Raw genomic sequence first — 20,928 nt, 5'->3', positions numbered from 1 at the left:
GAAGAGTGCCTGACAGGATATGACCTCAATCGGATAGCAGTCACTGTGGATCACTGTGCTCGACTGATCTGTTGATTAAACTTGCTCAGCTTAATAATTACATAAAACCCTGAGAACTAACTGTATTATAACAAAAATGTCAAAAACCAAAAAGGCAGACTGTAACCTAAATATTATTTGTAAAAAGATGAAAAACGCTTTTGTCCGAAGAGGTAAAGTATGATTGATACACCTCTGATTCATATTTCCCTTCCCCTCTATAGTCTGTCCTTCCTTCCTTTATGATCATAACTGAGGACAAAACATATTCTGTTAAGACATACAATATATGATCCATCTCTCTGTCTTTCTCCTTTCGTCCCTGCTCTGGTCAGTTTAGTCATCTCTCTGGGTATTTGTTCATTATTAATGAGGGCTGAAGTGGTTATTTAAGAGGCAGTGCTCTGTCTCACTGAGGTCACTTGAGGATAACGCCTCAGTGGAGCTTCATCTTACTCTCCCAGACCGCTTTGTGTAAAAGAAAAAGGAGACTAGCTTTATGGCACAAACTTATCCTTTTACTTAAGCTATTAAGTGGTGTTCAAGGTGACTCTGTATCTTTTGGCAACTGAGACCACAGTCAAAGTACCACTATTCATAATGGATAGTCTGTCAGGTCTGAGTGCAAAGTAATGTAGCACAGATAATGTTCCACACTGTGATTCACGAATAGACGTGTGTCCATTAGTTGTGTTTACCGCTACTGTACATCTTACTGCAGCAGTTAAATACCCAAATTGTGACGATAATTCAGTGCTAGATATTTAACAGCATGAGTCAGGGACCCAATTAGGGGAAATGGAGATGGAGTTTTATGTGCGGGTCGGACAGTATGTGAGGGTGAGTATGTTACTGACATAAGAAAAAAAGAAAAAAAGAGTGCAGGAAAAGGCAGGGTGAGATAAAAAGAGAACAACACATGCACAATAAGAGTGCTTTAATTTGTACCACTCTGTTAGTTTTTGGTTTCACCATCAGGGGGAGCCATGGACCTGTTGTCACTTTGATAGAAAACATGGAAGCACTTGGTCATCAATCATAGAGAGAAGTAACACTTGTAAACTGAGTTGTGAGTGTCTGCTATCATTTCAAGTTTCTTTTCGTCATCTTGAAAAAAACAAAATTTTTTGACATGGTAGTGTCACTGTAGCACCACAACTTCATATTGTATTATCTACCTATATATACAGTTTTGTAAAGTCTGTTTCTGTGATGGCATTAAACCTTGCCCCTAAAGTACAACTGCTGGTGTTTCCATTGACACAATGTGTTAGCCAAGTGGGCGATAAATGTTTGACTAAAGTGAAATACTGCTTTAAAAGGTGCTGCAGTGCTCATGTACAAGTAGAATCAGTACAAGTTTGACCTACTGGTGATTATGTTTTTGTCTTTTTATATAGCTCAAGAGGGACCTATAAATGACCCATCTTTTAACAAATACAATAGCCCTCCCCTTTCCTTTATTATACTCTTTTCCTCTCTCTTCCAAAAGCTTTTTAAGCTTTTTTGCTGTTTTAACATGACCTTGTATGGCTCTTATTATTATTTTTTATTTGTTTCACCCTACTGTTGATTCTTTAGTCCTCCATTTATTCACATGGAGTGACCCCAATGTCGTGCATGCCTGATACTTAGTGTATCAGCACTAAGCTGATACACTAATGGAGGCAATGCTTATACATTTTTTTCATTTTTTCTCTCTGTAGTGCATTTGTGTATGTGCTATTAGAAATTGCAGATAGATGCACAGTCCAGCTCTTGTTTGATGAGTTGTGTGTTCGATGGATGATAAATGGACAGAGGTGTGGTGCAGAAATTCCCTGTCAGCAAACAAGAGTGAATCCCTTGAGTGTATATCATTGCACACAAGCACGCGCACGTGCACAGTTACAGTAAATCAATACACACGCACAAACTCACACACCAGTAGGTATAAACACATTAACAGCATTTCATGCACAATCAAAATGTTCTTGAGCTTCAAAAATCTTTAGAAAAGATTTAGTTAATCACCATTCAATTGCTTGTTTGTGCTTCAGTTGTGCCTTTGTATCGTAAAACAAATACATATTACAGGTTTTTTTTTTCATGATTGCTATGGCATTTTTTTCAAAACTCTTAACACACCAGCAAACCAAAAAGACACAAATGGCAAAACAGTTAATTTCTTGCTCAAAATCACACATCGAAAACTAAACTCCAGCACTAGTTTTCCAAATACATTAGTACACAAATAAAAAATATTATGTTCACCAAAACACTGACAAATGTTATCTTCCAAAAAGGAGCATTTAATCAATCATTGCACAATGTCCTAACAACACTAACATCATTTTCATCATTACAAAAACTATTGTTTATGCATCTGTCCTTATACATTAGACATGTCTTGTGAAGACTCTCTACATTTAAAAAAATGAATGACCCATTGCGGAGTAGTTTTAGACAGTGAACGGTTTATTAAAAAAAAAAGCACACCAGAGACAGAATTGATTGCAGTACAGGCTTTATTTATCATGATTTGATCTGGTTTAGTATTTTGTTTCTTTCAAAGTTTAGGGGTGCATTCAGATTGTTCCTCCTGTCTACTTTCACTATCCACATTATCCTAACCTCATGAAAACGTCACAGGGTTAAAGGAAGGTATAGGAGAATTTATAAAGGACTTAGGAAAAGGTGTTTGCGTTGTTTTGACAAGCCGAACACATTTCCACTGTAGGTGATGTAATAATAACGTGACGGTGGAGGTTAGTGACATGAGGTTGACATGGTGAAACTACAGTTTTCAGAAAATTGACTACAAAAAACTAATCTAAAAAGCTTTCCCTGTGCCTTCTTACTGGTGAAATAAAATAAAACTGGCCCAAGCCTAAGCGTAAGCCTCAACTCAAGCCTCAGCCCAGCTTCCCTGTGCCTCAAAGCCTCAGCCTCAGCGGAGTGCTGTATGCCACCAATTCTGGCGGAGAGCCGTCTGCCCCCTGTTCCTGTCCCCTTATCTCTAACTATCAGAATTACGAATACTTTATTTATCCCCTGGGGTTAATTCAGTCCATCTGACTCCAAGACATTGATTTCAGGATATTTTTGAGATTTCATACTATTCATGGGCTGTTTGGAGGGTTAAAGATTGAGCATGCAAAACCCTCACATTACTTGATAATCTTGGCCCAGCATATGCACCATCAGATGGCCAAAACAGATTCCTACCATTATTGTCAATTCTTGTAGTGTAATACTTAAAATGACTGTTTGATTCTTTTCTTAATGCACAGACTTAAAACTTTGTTTGACTTTGATGATCAACCACAGATAAGAACTTCTCTCAGTGCCAACTAGCTTGGCAGGATGTGAAAGCTCTCATTCATACAGTTCCCAGCTTCCATTAACCTCAAGTGGTTTAATTTGAACACTTTTGTAGTTTTAGCAATTTGCTAATTAACATTCTCCAACAAAAAACGGGGCGATGAAATAGGGGAATTTCATTTAAAGGAAGCATTGCTTCCAACATATGGAGGCACTTTAGCTGAAAAAAAAGTCCTCTTAAATTTTAGCTATAATTGAATGATTTATAAAAAATATTGCACAGAATGTGACTTAAACTGAATGGAATATACTAAATATGTATTAACTGCAAAGCTAGATACTTTTCAATTCCCTTTTTTTCGGCCCAAGTTGATCTAACAGAAGAGTGAGAGAGATGTTAAACAAGCTTGGCCTATTCTCCCATACCTGAGAAATGGCCTTATGAGACAGTTATATTTTACTTACATATTGCTTGTTCAAGTTCAAGGATATTTGCAAATTTTGCTAGGCACTCCTCCAACACTGTTAACCAATGCAAAATCACAATCTAGGACACTAAAAATTACGCTGTTGTTGATGTAATGTGCAGGTACAAAAGCATAAAACTAACAAGTCAGATTGTTTTTTTCTGACCTGAACAGTGACTATCAAGAAGAAGTAATCAAAGCAGAGGTAGATACACATAGACTGGACAGATGTTTTATCCAATCCAATGTTATGAAATGATAAACTAACCAGGGCTGGTCGATGAAACACATGCAATCTATTCCTCATCTTTCCCCCCTTCTTCTCACAGACATTAATATGCTGATGGTCGAGCATACATAATTGCAAATGCAAATGGAAATTGATGCATGTAAGCACAGCAGAATTAGATGCAATGACACACCATCTGTTTAGTTTTTTTTTTTTTTTAAATGTTAGCTATAGCAAACGCTGAATGAAGGTGTATGAAGAATTGTTTTATAAAAAATAAACTAAACATCCCATTTGAGACAAGTTTGACCTTTAACAGATTTAAGAGCAATACTGCTTCTGTCTGGGATGAGTTCATGTTTAGGTTGTTTGTGGCTTTTATGGTTGAACATTAGAGTTATATCAAAATGCAATGTTTAACCCTTTATAGGGCACTCATTGAAATACTTTGAAATTCCAAAATTCCACCTTAGTGTGTTATTGGGGGACATAACAGAACTTTATTTCTGTTCAAACATTTTTCGATTTTTTTAAATATAATTTAGAAAAATAAACTAAATTGACAAAGTTACCATAGTTGGTTCAAATTCCTTAATAGCAGGATCAGTGATGTAGGGTGATCTCTTTTCATTGGCTGAATGAGGATCAGATGCTTCTTGACCTTACTGAGGAGCAGAAGGGTGGCCATATGTAATGTGTACAGAAATGACCAAAAGTAGTCACTTGCCCGATGAAGGGTTAATTGTCAAGTACATGGCATCTTTAGTTCATTGTGTCTAAGTAACCTTATCCTTTGTGATTGGGTCAGATTTTGTTCTGATTTTAAGGACAAAATTGCTCAAATGTATGACTTAAGTGTAATAATGACGTATGGATCATATTTAAAACAGGTGAGGACTGTGGTGCAGTAGGGAATGTAACATCCCTAAAGCTCTAACAATTAGTGACGCACAGTGAGCTGCTTTGTCCTTGGGCCAATTGGTATTCCACAGTATTTCTTGGTATTCCAAGAAATGTTAAACCACAATTTGATTGTGATTTAACATTTCTTACCATTTACAACCAGAAGAGCCAATGACCAGGCTTTTCTTATCTCCAAGTTGTCAAATATTGGCTTGGCTCTATGAGTCAGAGCTGCACTTCTGAACAGCCTGAGTGATGTAGTTGGAATACCACATGACTTGTTGGTTGGTTACGATAAATTGGCAAAGAAACTTGACTTTTGCTCAGAAGAGCAGTGTTAACTCCTCTGTGAAACAAAATGTTGAGTTATATTAACAAAGTCTACCTTGTTGAAATGGATGTAGTTTTCTGCCAAAATACACACCTAAACGGTTTCATGTAAACCAAACAAAATATTCAAGGCTACTAGTAACTACTATCAATAAGTTACTAAGTTACTAACTGAGTTAATTCATTGTGAAGTCATTTTGGTTTTCTTTATTTTGCTCCAATGCTCAGATTAATGTACACATTGCCATGGCAGTTTGAGAGGGGTAGTTGTGAGTACTTGTGAGGATTCAGTCTGTAACGAAACAGTCAGGTCTACTGTGAGTATACACACTGTTTTGCAACTCACATGTACACACACATTTACATAACTTCTTTTTTTTTTGAGCACTTTAGGAAGCCATAGATAAAATGATTTACATGCATCCTTGGTTTCTCCAGATGCTGCCTGGTTACCATCTGGCATCTTTATTCTTTTCTGGTGTTATTTTATTGCTGCCTTTCCCACACACAAAACGCCTCCATACTGTTTCCATAGCAATGCTATAACTGAGATGACGGTTTTCTCTTGTTGTTACCACTCTTCACTATCAAGTGTCCATATCTGACAATCTCTAGCAGCCAGGAACGCTGCTCTCTGCAACAAATAGCTAATTGGGGTGCAGGTAGTGTAGGAGTATGTGCTTATTACATTGTGCAGGTTTGAGAGGAACCACATTACTTCAAGCGTTTCAGTATAATGTAAGGAAGTTTAGGATAAAGTTCTGGCATAAAGTATTGCTTTAACAGATGCTCTCTCTTTTAAATTGATTTATTGCCTATATTTTACAGGATGTTGTTATTTTATTGCTATTATTTAATCGGCTTGAAAAACAATTCATGATGTTTGGTGGCTTTACATCTCTCTAACATTTAAGCAGTGTCTGTGCAGGGAAAAAAAGATATAAAAAATATCAATATATCTACTTTTAAATCACAACCTTGAAACACATTCATCTTTACAGCTGTGTCCCTGGATAGACACAGAAATTAGGTGAACTGTAGTGGGAGAAAGTGTTTAACACAGATCCAAACACACGCACATAGGAACACAGAAGGGGAAATTGGATTTGTGGCACAAACAAGGAACTGTGGAAGCTGTTCAGAAGTGTGAAAGTGTGGTGCCTTACTCGCAGGCATCTTATTATGAGGTTGTTGTTTTGTATGCAAAACATTTCAGTCATGACATATGGTGCTAACGGATCATGAGGTTTAATGCACAGACATTAACATGATGGCCACCTGGTTAGTTAAAAAATACCATGTGCTTTAATGATCTGTGTACTGCACTGAATGTGTCATAGCTTTTACTGCTATTACTACTGATTCAGCTACATTCCACTATATATAAATATATATATATATATATATATATATATATATATATATGCTTTTCCTGAGAGGTTTCAGTCCTGAGTAACCTGAGGGGAGAGTCTTAAACAGTCCATGTGTAAGGTGGGAGGGGTTGGCCACGATCTTACCTTACACTCAGGGTCCTGGAGGTATACAGGGCGGCAGTAGCTCATTTGGGCGGCAGTAGCTCAGTCTGTAGGGACTTGGGTTGGGAACCGGAGGGTCCCCGGTTCGAGTCCCGGCACGGACCAAGTCCGGAAATTGGCCTGGTAGCTGGAGAGGTGCCAGTCCACTTCCTGAGCACTGCCGAGGTGCCCTTGAGCAAGGCACCGAACCCCAACAACTGCTCTGGGGCGCCCTCTGTGGGCAGCCCCCTCACTCTGAGACCTCTCCATTAAATGCAGAGTGAAAACCGAATTTCCCTCGCGGGATTAATAAAGTATATTAAAAAAAAAAAAAAAAAAAAGGTTGTGGAGGGATGGTAGATTGCAGCCAATCACCCTCCTTTCAGACCTTTTACACCTGTCAAAGGTCTGCAGCTCCTTTAGAAGGCCTGTAGCTATTGTGCAAAGCTTTATGGGGTTGTTTTGTTACCAATTATTATTCTGCACATTTGCCACTGCTGAAATGTTGATATGCCCAAATATACTCAGCTCCATGTTTCTAAATTATGAAACCCTGAATTCTTCTCCAGGTGTAGAAGGTCTTAATAGGCACTTGACTTTTCCATTTTATCTCCAGATTTATCAGCTCCAGCTTTTGGTTGCCAAAACAATTAAGGCAAACAAAAAAACAATTACAATGCTCAGTGACTGGTCATTAAAATCACATTAGAATCAATCTTAAGCTCGTGTGCGCTTCCTATGCAACTGTTATCACAGCAATGCAGCTTTGAGATGATAGGGGTGAGCAAATCTCTTATGTATTGTACATGGTTGATGACTTAAGAGCCAAGACTTATCACTGTATGTTGTCAGTATCTTTGACCAATGGTTTTCCATCTACAGGATGTAAACTGCTCAAATGAAACAAAAGATAAAGTAATCAATTCCCAACAGTAATGCATGACATTCTGTTGTCATTGGTGGTTTATTTCAAACATGTTACTCAGGATGCCCTGCTAGTAATAAGTATCAGAGGGAAAAAAATCATTCCCTCTCGTGACACACATGAGCTCTGCACAAAGATTACATTAAGCCGCAATAACAATAATGCAACAATATACTGTATTTAGATTTAAATCTAACAGTTTTTTGAAAATGCTCTCTGATAATGTCCATACAGTAGGATTTGTACGAAGTATAAGGTGACATACAGTTAACTGTTCCAAAGTGCAACTTAACATTAATGTCCCTCTCCGAGTAATAAAATGTTACCCCCATAAAAACTAAAATATTGAGAATGTTTACTGATTGCATATCAATATGTCATATGTAAAAATGATTCAAACCCAAAATCAAACCTGTGAGTTGCTTGTTCAGTTGTGAGCACAGAGTCTGCTGGAAGTGATTAGGGTTTGACTGTTTCATGGTGGTGAAATTAAAATGCTGTTTTCTTTGAATGGAAGTTAATGAATTGACTGATGAAGCATTCATGTCCTCCCTCCTCCTCTGTCATTCTGCCCTCTGACCTATGAGTTCAGTCATGGCTGGAAAGACAGATCTAATAAGCGTGATCTCCTGACAGTCTGTGTTGCTTTGCTAACATTTCAAGGACCTGTCACTCTACTCTGCACAAATCCTTTTTTATTTATAATGTATTTATGTTGACACACCTATGTCCTGCCATTATAAGGACACTTTGCTACATATACACATTTAATACTTTTTTTAGACTTTGCATGTTTGAAACATTTCTTAGATATTATATACTTAAAGAGGACATATTATACTTCTTTTTCACCTTTTAAAAAAGTTCCCTATGCTCTAAATGAAAAAACTGTGCTTTGCTTCGGTCAAAATATAACATGAATCAAGCAGCAAAGGAGGTTTGTGACCCTGTAGAAACCTGCGCTCTCAGAACGATCCCTTTTGGTGTGTGTCTCTTTAAATGCAATGACCCCCCCCCCCCCCTGAGTTTTACCTGTAAACATCACTCCTCTGTAGCAAGAATAAAAATGCCGGATCTGCACAAAAGTTTTGCTCTAGGCTGGAGGCGGAGTTTTTTGTTTTTTATTTTTTACTATAATCGAACTTGGGAAACGGGGGCTTTTTTTTTTTTTTTTTCAAAAGACACTCAGGTTACCCCAATAAATAAATGAAATGAAAAACTTCTGTGGTAGCTAGTAGGATATTCTATTTTGTATTTAGTTTTCCTGATGGTTGGGTACATGAGTGCACTTAAACACAATTGTAGAAGAATGATTTAGTGCTGTTTTTTTGCATGATCCTCTGATCACTGCACACAGCTGCTGTTAGTTAATCAGGGGTTTTTGTCTTATTAATTCTGCTTTACAAATATTTATTTCCTCAGCAGTGGAACAGCTCTGTCCAATGGGTAGAAGATGATGTGCTTACAGTAATAAGAAGGCATGACATCCCTGATGCTGCCTTGTCAACTTACGTCATGACACTTCAGGCTAAGCCACAGACAAGGGCACAAGTACACAATGTGATCTGTTATGACTTTATGATGTTATCTGAAGCACACAGAGAACACTAGTAAGTGAACAGACTGTTTATAAAAGATTAACCAAACGTTTTTGGGGAATTGGATAACTACTCTTACTCTGCAATGATTAGTATTATTATTAAGTATTACAATACTGACACAGTTTTCTGGACATTGGAATTGATGTTGACACTGGAGTGATAGTTTTTGTGGTTTGAAATTGAAGCAGTGAGAAGACACATTGGAGGACCCACTCTTATTTCAGCAAGAATTGTTACACAAGCAATGTACAGTAATGTTGAGCAACCTATTAAACCATTTAAATGAAACACACAGTAAATGCAATTATGTTGACAAATTTATCTTCAGGACTTCAGTGAATGAATTTTTCAACTAGAGGATTGAATATGTTAGTTTTCTCATGCATATCCATCTTACCGCACACAAAATGTATCATGCAGGTTTGTGTGTATTTTGTGCATTAAGAAACCCTTGCTCAGAAATAAAAGCAAATATATACAGTATTTAAAAACACCAAATATGCTTATTCAAGACATAAATAACATGCCCATTCTAATATACACTCACACGTGGTGTGGAGTATCTCATGGGAATATCAATAAGTAGTGTGTAGGCTTTTGCTGACTAGGCTCATGAACCATCATGAAGTGGAACACAAACACACTTCTACACACATAATGTAGGTGAAAAAGTAGGACACACCATCTACCCTCAAACTGAGAGTGATCACATGCTTTTTTTAAGGGCAGCTGTTTGGGTAAAACACAAACACACACACACTTATATACACACACACACACACACACACACACACACACACACACACACACACACACACACACACACACACACACGGGGGCGGCAGTAGCTCAGTCTGTAGGGACTTGGGTTGGGAACCGGAGGGTCGCCGGTTCAAGTCCCGGCACGGACCAAGTCTGGAAATTGGTCTGGTAGCTGGAGAGGTGCCAGTCCATTTCCTGAGCACTGCCGAGGTGCCCCTGAGCAAGGCACCGAACCCCAAAACTGCTCTGGAGCGCTCGATGTGGGCAGCCCCCTCACTCTGAGACCTCTCCATTAATGCATGTCACTGGAACCCTGTTTGTGCATGAGTGTGTATCTCGGCCTATGTGTGTGTCATTAGACAGAGTGTAAAAAACCGAATTTCCCCTCGTGGGATTAATAAAGTGTAACTTCTTCTTCTTCTTCTTCACACACACACACACACACACACACACACTATAAAATCAGTCAAAACAGAGTGGCCAAAATGATGTGTAGCTTCAGCGATGATATTCAAATGATCTTACATCCACAGGAGGAGGCCAAGTAGTCGTCAATTGGCGCAATCAAGAGTATTTGAGATTAATCTGAGTACACATTTTAAGTGGATAAAAATGACACAATGTACCAAAATGGGCTATTGTTAGTCTTTTTTTTTCTTGCAGTAGAGGCTTAGAAAAAACAACAATTACTAGACACATTTATTTATAATCATCTAACAAGTTAGAACAAGTGCAGATTGCAAGCAAGCTAGTAGACGTACAGTCCACAACACTCACCAGTGATTAATGTTAAAGCTCTGAAGAGCTGCTGTCACAAACCATTAAGAGCAAGTAGCTTTATTAGCTGACACTTCCTTCTGTTGGCTGCAGAGCAGCTGTTAAATTCGAATAAATCATGAACGCTCATATTGCTGTAGTCTCACTTTAGGAAAAAAAAACATGAAATGTGTGTTTGAGATAATTTAATAAAAGACACCACAATATATGTGCAGTCAGTGTGTTCACCTTTGTGAGATCACCTCTCTTTGTTATGGGAATTTTGATTTTAGGCTCTTAATAAACCTGTTAGGACTTGATTGTGTATATCTAAAATACTGCTCAAAGAAGCGGCATTGCGAGAAAATCAAAAGGCAAATGAAGACAGGAGGGTAAGAAAGAAATGTAGGAGAAAGCTTTGTAGTTTTTCCAGGAAGACTCCAGTTTATATTTATTTTTACTTTTATGAGATCTTTATTTTTGATTTACAAAAAATCTTGTATGTGTAGAAGTTTCCCACAACCTTCTAAAACAAGACTTGGGTTTATCGTTCAGTAGTACCTTTTTGGAATGGCAATCTTTGTTACTTATTGCCAATTATCTAGTTAAGTAGATTAGATGCTGCCTATTAACACAAGTGTAATACTGCAAGAGATGAGACAAAGACTTGAAACAATAACACAATTTAAGCAGCAGCGTGTTTGCTCTGTCAAGGATGGATAGAAACTCATGAGTTGCAGTCACTCCAGCAAACGATACACACCTTGCTACCATGGTCCTTTTTTCACTTGGCAGTTTTCTGCTACTCATTAGAGGGGAGAGGTTGTAAGCTCCAGCTTCAATTCTATACATGGAATTGGTTGGGATTCTGCTGATCCCCAAGGCGAGGGATGAGATCGATCTGAAATAAGGTTCTGAAGAACGGCTTTTCCATTAGGTGTGAGATTGATCTGAGGTTGTGTATGGCCTCTATGGCAGGTGATAAATAAGAGAAAGTATGATAGAAGATTTGTAGAGAAACAGTTATCCAACCCCCTCCTCTGTTCACACAATATAAAATTATAAAACAATAACAAAATACAAATTATTTTCCACTTCAATCACATGTATAATCTTACAATTTAGATACAAATTCTCTGTTAATCATTTAGCTTCATTTACAAATGTCCAACAAAGATAGACATTGCAGTGCTCAACATGTAAGGGTATTTTTTTTAAATCATGCGAGTTTATCCTTTGAGCAACATTGACTGTCTGTATGATCTGAAAGGTTGAGCTATATCAGTCATCACGAAGGTTGATGTCTAAACTTTTATTGAAAAAGAATGGGAATTTGGGAAAGACATTGTATTTTCCTTAAACCAAAGTGTCATAAATAATGCTAAGCACTTACACCACAGCTGTACATTTTAACTAACATACACTAACATGTGTTTGCTTTAGATTCAGTGTGAAGTATTTATGAGAAAATGTCTACTTTACCCACTTTTCCCTGGTTCTTTGCCTCCCACCTCCAGATGAGATGTTGAACTTGAAGAAAAAGCACACTCAAAACTGGGAGTGGGCATAATTTCCATGGCATTTAAAATTATATTTTCCCCGCTAATTCTATGTTACCATATATTTTTTCCAGTTAATATGTTTAATGTATCACACAACAATAAGGAAAAACATAAAAATATATCACACATACATGATAAATAACAGTTTACAAACCACATTTGTGAAATCCGGAATTAGATTTCTGATCTTTTCACACCTCACCTACGTAATCTTAGGCAACAGGAATACTACCACAGCTCAAGGACACAGAGCCAGCAGTCATTTGCCACTTTTGTAAAGGATATGGTTCAGAAAATGGAGAGAGAGGAAGAAAAAATAAAAAGAAGGGCAAACCAGCTATTGTGTGTGCAATCACAGAGAGGGTGGGGAATTGCAGAAAAAGAAAAAAAACTATTAGGGAGGAAAAGAGGAAGGAACCCTAAAAGATTGTTGACAGGTTAGAAGACAAAGTGAGAGACTGGGCGAGCAAGGTAGAGTGGGAGCTAAGGAGAGAGAGGCAGTGTGGGTGTAAGATAGAGATAGATAGATAGATAGATAGATAGATAGATAGATAGATAGATAGAGAGAGAGAGAGAGAGAGAGAGAGAGAGAGAGAGAGAGAGAGAGAGAGAGAGAGAGAGAGCTGTGTGCTACACCACATGTCTCAGCTCCCTTTAGATGTGCTGATGGTGAAATAGCTGCCCAACAGGAGGAAAGAAAAACAAGGAGCGGAGGTTACAAATATCAGTTGGGGAAAATATTTGAAGAACTTGAATTGAACAGGAAAAGAGAGAAACTGGGGCACAATCAAATTAATGACACGCATTAACACCGGTAGGAGGAATCCAAGGAGCACCGGAGGAAGGGAAAAAGTCAGAGGAGAGATAAAGAAGAAATGACAAGACGGAGAAAAGTGCTGATGGCATAAGTTTAACGGTAAACCCTGCCAGGACCTGAGAGTGACTCCCATCTATTTATTTTCTCTTTCCTCACTGCACTGTCTTTTTTATCCCTTCTCCGACCCTGCCCCCTCCTTCCTCACCCCTCCTCTCTCTCTCACACTCTCACGCTACGGCTCTTTCTCTCCTCCTACTGTCAGACCAGGGAGAGCGGAGTGCATGCTTTGCATCTCTGCCTCTGTTTCCCTCTGCCATCCAGCTGCACTCTTCTTCGATACTCATTCCTGCAGATTTAAACGCGGTGACAGAATTCCCCGAGCTTATCATCAGAGGGAGGACACAGAAGAAAATAAGAAAGGCGAGAGTCTTGCTTTGCTTTGGTGATTTACTTTTTCTGCACTTTTTTTAATTTTTTTTTTTTTTTTACAAGAAAGGCTTGAAATGGGAGACTTGTGAAAAAAACGTTGCAAAATTCTTTTTTTTCTCTCACGTGGACACAAATGGAGAGAGGATACAAAAGGGAGCAATTGAAGACTGAAAAAAATAATACTGATTACAGAAGTAAAGAAAGAACCTAAACACCGATACAAGGCATCAAGCAGCTGACTCAAGACATTTTTAGTGGACACTTTGAGAGACTTAAGACTTCCCCTGCAAGTCTACTTCTCCACACCTTCGGTCTCACCTGCGCTTTTCCGTGGTCTCGGGCTTTGCTGCTTCCACTAAAGCTTCGTCATGCAGGTGTCCATCGCCTGCACGGACCACAACCTGAAGAGGGGAAATGGGGACCACAGCAAGCAGAGTGCCACCAGCCCCAACGTGGTGAACCAAGCCAGAGCCAAGTTTCGCACCGTGGCCATCATCGCTCGCAGCTTTGGCTCCTTCACTCCCAGACACATTTCACTCAAGGAGTCAACAGGGAAACACACTGGCATGAAATACAGGTGTGTGTGTGTGTGTGTGTGTGTGTGTGTGTGTGTGTGTGTGTAGGTGTGTGTGTGTGTGTGTGTGTGTGTGTGTGTGTGTGTGTTTGTCAGTTTGTTAGGGGATGGGGATGTACCTTGATGTTTCTTGAGGTTCTGCTATATATTTTTGGTATTGTAGTTATGGCATGTAATACCATGCTTCTCTGTCTATATTTATTTTCATCCACAGCTTCATCATTCTTTTATTTTATTGTTCAATTTTTCATCACAGTTAACTTGTTCAACCATTTGTGAGTCAGAGTGCATCTTTTTCCTTTGTTGTTTAACGTTTACTCTTTGAGTGATAAACTTAAAACAGATGGTAAAATGTTCCACCCAAATGGTTATGGCTTTGCACAAATGTCTTGGTATGAAGTAACTTTTGGACTAAGGACTTCATTACAATATTAGAAATAAAACAAAACTTTTTCTTTCTTTTGAACATGGAAAAGTTTTGTCCCCATCATTAGACATTAGACTCGAACACGTCTGTGCACAATAATTCAATTTAACATCTATTTGAGTATTTTTTTAATTATCTAGTTTTGAATATATTTGCAATTCCATAATACTTAAACAAACTGGAATGATGTCTCTTTGTATGACATCAATTTAAACTTCATTGCAAGCTCATTTCCTTATTCAACTTGGATGTAGTGTATTGTAAGTGTATTAAACAATCCGGTATTCCTGTTTTAAAATGAAGAGAGCTTTAAAGCTGGTTGATAATATCTCGCTGGACTGAAAGTCACCAATTTCTGCCCTAAAATGTCTTTTTGTTGCTGTTATATTGTGTAATTTCATAATGCCATTAATGCAAGCACCATTTGAAGTACCATGTTCCGACCCTGCAGAATGCTTTCAGTGAGTCTCGCCTCAATCTTCCAATTGTTACTTTCATTCTTCACTGACATGCACTTTATATCATCATATAAAACATGTCATTCACTCTGGATGTCACAAGCAATCCTGACTGCTGTACTAAAAAATGCTGTCTGGTGAGAGTTTACTGACAGCTCCTACAGCTGCTGTGATGTTTCTGTCCATCACTTTGGCCTTGTCCTTCTTTTTTCCCAGCATTTTATCATTCCGTACCATTTGCTGTTGGTTTCAAACAGACCTTATTCAAATATACTTGAATGCTCTAATTCTAATGCTTTAAAAATGCCATGAATGGGAGAAGAGTCTTCTGCATCTCTCTCCCACACAGTCTTTTTCTGCCTCTCTCTCTCTCTCTCTCTCTCTCTCTCTCTCTCTCTCTCTCTCTCTCTCTGCCTTGGTGAGACAGCTCTGCAGTGTGGGCAGAGTGTCTGAGACGGACTTGACCTCAGCAGTGCTTCTGTTCAACTGACTTTTATGTTTGACTCTCCAGCCTTGGGCTGTGAATTACGTAAAATGTGGTACAATTATTGTCTTTTAAAGCTCTGCAGATCATTGTCTACCTAGCTCTCTCTCTCTCTCTCTCTCTCTCTCTCTCTCTCTCTCTTTCTCTCTCTCTCTCTCTCTCTCTCTCTCTCTCTCTTTCTCTCTTTCTCATTCAAATTAGCTTTATTGGCTTGAAAGATCTAGAAACCATTTTGCCAAAGCAGTACAGAAAAAAAAACATTAATTACAATACAGTATACAAATATAATGAAATAAAAATAAGATAATTTTTAAGGTGTAATTACTAAACGATCTCTGTTTGTGTGCATGTGTGTGTGTGTGTGTGTGTGTGTGTGTGTCACTGTTTGAAGAACAGGATCTTTTGTGTGCTTAGAGAAGTGTTAGTGACAGATCAGAGTAGACGGTAAACAAAGAAGGGCAAAAGTATTTAGCACTCCTGTTTTACTGTTATACTTTATAGAAAATGTTAGTTTTGCACTGAAGCACTGAACATAAGGTTAAGAAACAAAAGTCCTGCAGAGTTAATGAGGGTGATTGTTGGTAAAATTAGGTTAATGATGCATAAATGTTCAGCAACACAAGCAGGGAAATTCATCTTTCATCACAAGTGAATGCCCGAACTTCCATTTGTTCTGGAGGGGTGTTCACCTAGTTCATGTCTTTAAGATCAAACATAAATGGCAGTTTACTTTTGGCTCAGAGAACTGAGTCAGTTTGTTGCGCTATTGTTTGTGTTCTCAATGTCACCTGGCAGGTGAGTGTCCGTATGTTTCACTTTTGGATCAGGCATGTTTACCCACTGGCCCGACCATTCTGGGCTTGTATTTCCAAAGCTGAGTGATGTGGCACCGGGCCTGTGTGCTGTTCGCCTGTCTGCCAGCTCCCATTACTGGTCAAGCAGCATCACAGCCCACTTACGTTACACGTGTCTAGACTGCGTCAGAGTCTGGACAGTATGTAATGTTAGTCTGGTTCGATTAACAGTTTCAATTAGCATTGAAAAATGTAATAGTAGCCATCATCAAAATGTTCAAAATAAATTAGTTGAGAAAAAAAGCATGCACTCGTTGAATCAAACCATGAAACACTACTAATAATGCAGAAGAAATACACGTTGAAATAGTAGTTGACGGTAAGGTCAGAAACGTCAAGCAATATGGCAGCATTGTTTCAAGTCCAATTACAATTTTTTTGGTTAAACTGTGTTGTTGTTCCTTAAGAAACTCAAGGAATCCTCATAACAGAGAGAACCTGCTCATGGCTGACACTTTGCAAATGTTAAGCCCAACAGACGTCTCATTACTTTTTTTTTTAACTGATCGGACACCAGCTTCATGAGGTGGAACCCAGAAGCTTTTTAAATATAAATCGTCCCTGACAAAACAGCTGTCAGATGTGTCTGTAACTGAGCATGACATTGTCTAAAGGGATTTGATTGTTAAGAGTTTTGACCGGCCGGCCTCAATGTCAGCCATACTGCCAAGAATTCTGACACTCCTGGGAAACCAGAGAAGACGGTTACTAAAAACATTTCAGTCATTTGTGTGACATTGAAATAGTGAAATGTCCGGTATCATGGAAGAGTTTCTGTGTTTTTGCTACCAAGGCCAATATCAACAAATGCTTGTATCTGTGGAAGCTGTTGACCAGGTGGTTACCAGAGGCAAAGAATATTAGTATTACAACAATGTGTGTTTTAGACTATTGAATTCATGACCAGTCACTCCTTTAAACTATGGCAATGCTTTTGCAGTAACAAATTAGGAGTGGAACTCCTTCCCTGCCCCAAACATGAACCTTTATACAGGGGGTATACTTTATATTGTAAGTAAGCATATTTAATGTACGTGTTATTGATAGTTGTGCTGTTTATGATGTATTATGTACTTCAGATAAAGGCCAAACTTTGCACATATAGTGACAGAGGCAATGTCCACCTCCATTTACTTTGTCTGGATCATTTCTCCCATTATCCCCAAATTGAAAAAAAAATAAACATTACAATGTTGGTTCTCATTGCCAGTGTTGTAAGGTTTTTGAGTTGGAGCAGTAAATCACCCCCTATAGGAACAACATATTCTAGTATGTTGTTCCTGTCAGTTTGACATGAAAATTCAGTAGGCAGATAAAAATTACTTCTGACAACAGATTAGGATGGGCTTGAATTTCTGCTCACAGCTCCACAGTAACAATGGAATAAAAGATGATGAGGAAGAAAGAAGGGGACGGAAACTAAAAGAGACAGAGAGATGATACCTGTTTGTGTATGTGCTAATCACTCAGTACGGCATTGTTCTGTGCTGACAGTATTGCTTGAGGATGAAGGGTATGACAGTCTCTACCTTCTCCTCTGTCTTTTTCTGTCACTCTCTGTTTCTTTTTGTTTCTGGAAGTGAACCAAGGGTTGTACACGCCTCTAGCACTGCAGTTTAGGTGAAAGCACAAGTGAGAATGTTTTTTTGCCTCTCATTTGCAGACCTGTTCGTGTTTGGTTTCACACAATTTATACAGCATGTTACAGTTAGGGTACTCATTCCAAAAACAAATTCGTCTCTTTGATTATTATTATTATTATTGTTTCTTGTTTTTTTTTGTTTTTTTTACAAAGAACCGATGTCAAACTGTTACGTGTTTGACATGATAAAGTTGTACAAAGAACAACGGCTCTTCTTTGACAGAACAACAGAACTTGTGTTTTTGGCCGATGAATGCTTGCAAAGTTTTTGTCATCATGGTACTTGACTTATTGTTATTGTATGGTGTAATACCTTTTTGCACTGCCTGATGTTAGTTTGACTGAGTTGGGAATCATTTTAAATGTTAATCAGTCAAACCACAGAAGAGTTGGAGAGTATAGGTGAAGGTTGGAATTGTGTATATATGGAAGGGTGGGAGTGAAGATGCCCTGCTGTATGAATACAGTGATGATAACGTACTGGATTATGGGGGATTTATGTGCCCACACTGCATTTCACTCTGTCAGTAGAGCTGAAACAAAAGGTCCACCAGGCTATTTTCTGAGTCTGTAACAAAAACACATCAAGTCTCCTGCTGTCACTCTGATGTGCTGATGTGAGGGCTTACTCAATTGTTAATGATTTTCTTTACTTCCAGACTCAGTAAACAATATTTGCATCAGTCGATCAGTCAGACAGGTGGAAGGGAACACACTGGGGAAAGTGAGAGAGAAGGAGTTGGTTTATGTCTCTTATGAAAGGATTCAGGCCCCATGATGTGGTGTGACTACTGTATGCAATGTACTCTTGTATAGATCGTGCCACCAGGGTGCAACTACCTCATGCTGTCCATGTTCCTACATTGCTGCGTGTTAAAAGAAAATGGTCCGAATAAATCCGAGTGCCGAGCTTGGCAGCATTTGAAAAGACAAGAGCAGCAGTGATCTGTATGTTGTGTCGTTGTGGATTTATATTTCTATGCATGCTGGTTTTCAAAATAAAGATAAGACCGAGAAAGAATTGGAAGCGAATGAAGCATATGTGAGAGAGTGGAATGATGATAAACAGATCAATGTGTGAGCAGGAGGTATGTTTCATTGATAGAAGGAAACTTAAGGAGGCATGAAACAGTGCTTGAAGTAATAGCAGATCTAATGATAAATATACATTTTGTATTTGTGTGTGTTTGTCAGTGCAACAACCACAGAAATGTGTGAAGCATTAAAATGCTGTATTTACTCACAGTATATATGCCCCTTTGTTTACAAAACATTAGGTTCAGTCAGGTGTTAGCATGCTCAGTGGATCAAGAGAGAAATACTGCTCTCGCTCTGCAGTATCTGAAAAATAAGCACATCATCCATGGATGTTTCTTATACAAATAAAAACTCTCATGATGCTTGGACAGACAGATCAGATGAAAAAGTTTTTGAGCATAAGATTTACTGCACTTTTAACCTTTTTTTTAAACCTTTTTTTCTTGAGGTCCCTGAACGTTTTTTTCTTCTTCAATAATTATAAGTCTCTTTTAGGTGGTCGATGAATGTGTTGCTACTTTTCCTGTTTTGTCAGAACTCTTGAAATCTTGAAGGGATACTTCACCCATTTACATGAAGCTGTGTATCATTAGAAACATGGTAGTAGTGTTGAATGGTCGTGAATCCAGCCCTCATTTTGCCCTGAGAAAAGAAAAATGTGTTTTTCTTTGCTTGAAAGTTTTCTTCATGTGATGCAAAAACGTCATATTGCATCACATGAGGAAAACTTCCAGGCAAAGAAAAACATATTTTTCTCATCTCAGGGCAAAATGAGGGTTGGATTCACGACCATTTAACACTACTACCATGTTTCTAATGATACACAGCTTCATATAAATGGGTGAAGTATCCCTTTAAATTGTTACCTGGCTTGACTTTCAGTTGTGTGTGCTTGAATAGCTGTTAGCAGCAGCTAGCCACTCTGGCTTAGGTTACTAAGTACTCTAGGAACATGAACTGAGAACATACATGGCAGTCGATTTGGTTTAAAACGGCATGCTGCTAGCTGATAGCACAAGGAGACTACCAATCTGTCCATCAGGTTAGAGACTTGAAGAGATGAACTCACGGCAAAACCAGAGTTCAATGAAATTATATCGACATGACTGAACATGCTGTGACGTGCATGTAAATTCAGACATGCATTTAGGAAGAAGCACATAAAGAGAGATCCGATGAATTGCAAGCTTGTTGGCACACTTTTTTAGCAGACATGTAGGCTTATACTAATTAATATTTTTTTTAAATATTTTCCCCTTTTTATGTGTGGTTGTATGGTGAGTTGGTATGTCCATCTCCACATCTACACACACACACACACACACACACACACACACACACACACACACACACACTGATTATCTCTTATGGAACAGAGGAAGGAGTGAATGGCAGTAATGATTTCATGTATTGCCAAAAACGGCTTGTGAGGACTTTGCGATCGCATGAACTGTCAGCTCAGCTCCTCTACGTAGACTGATGAGAGCTTGTTGCCATTTGTTTTTGCTTAAGAGTCGGTAACAACAAAAGATAAATGTGCTGTGTATGGCACGCAAGCTCTGTTATTTGACAAATCATAAAACATACAGATCTATTTTGCAGCATGCACAGCTTCTATAAAAAGAATTACTCCGTCTGTGACCATGCTTAACCTGTGAGATTTTAAAAACAATATACTGGACACACTAATTTTTAAGTATTCAGGATTGCGCATTAGGAAATGCTCCCAATTTACTAGTAAATACAAATGCTTGAACATTTAAATTAATCAGATTATATCATCTAACACAATATCATCAAAACAAATCAGAAAA

The 20,928-nt window shown here is 38.4% G+C and overlaps 1 protein-coding gene across 2 annotated transcripts in view; it reads left to right on the top strand.

The window, feature by feature from the left end:
* Nucleotides 1–20,928, top strand: part of kcnab1a (potassium voltage-gated channel subfamily A regulatory beta subunit 1a) — a gene marked incomplete at its 5' end in the record, with an annotated part of 89,353 nt that overhangs the window by 12,682 nt on the left and 55,743 nt on the right. Inside the window, one exon of one of the 2 annotated variants that reach the window (XM_079354667.1) lies at nt 12,931–14,214. The exons of the other annotated variant lie outside the window; for it this stretch is intronic. Coding sequence (XP_079210793.1) covers nt 14,006–14,214 — 209 coding nt within the window. Of the gene's footprint in view, nt 1–12,930; nt 14,215–20,928 lie in introns of those variants that run through there. 2 annotated transcript variants of the gene reach the window in all.

Source organism: Symphodus melops, assembly GCF_947650265.1.
Source record: "Symphodus melops genome assembly, chromosome: 10".
NCBI classification, from domain to species: domain Eukaryota; kingdom Metazoa; phylum Chordata; class Actinopteri; order Labriformes; family Labridae; genus Symphodus; species Symphodus melops.
Note: the sequence above shows the minus strand (reverse complement) of the source record. Positions and strands in the feature narration are given on the sequence as shown.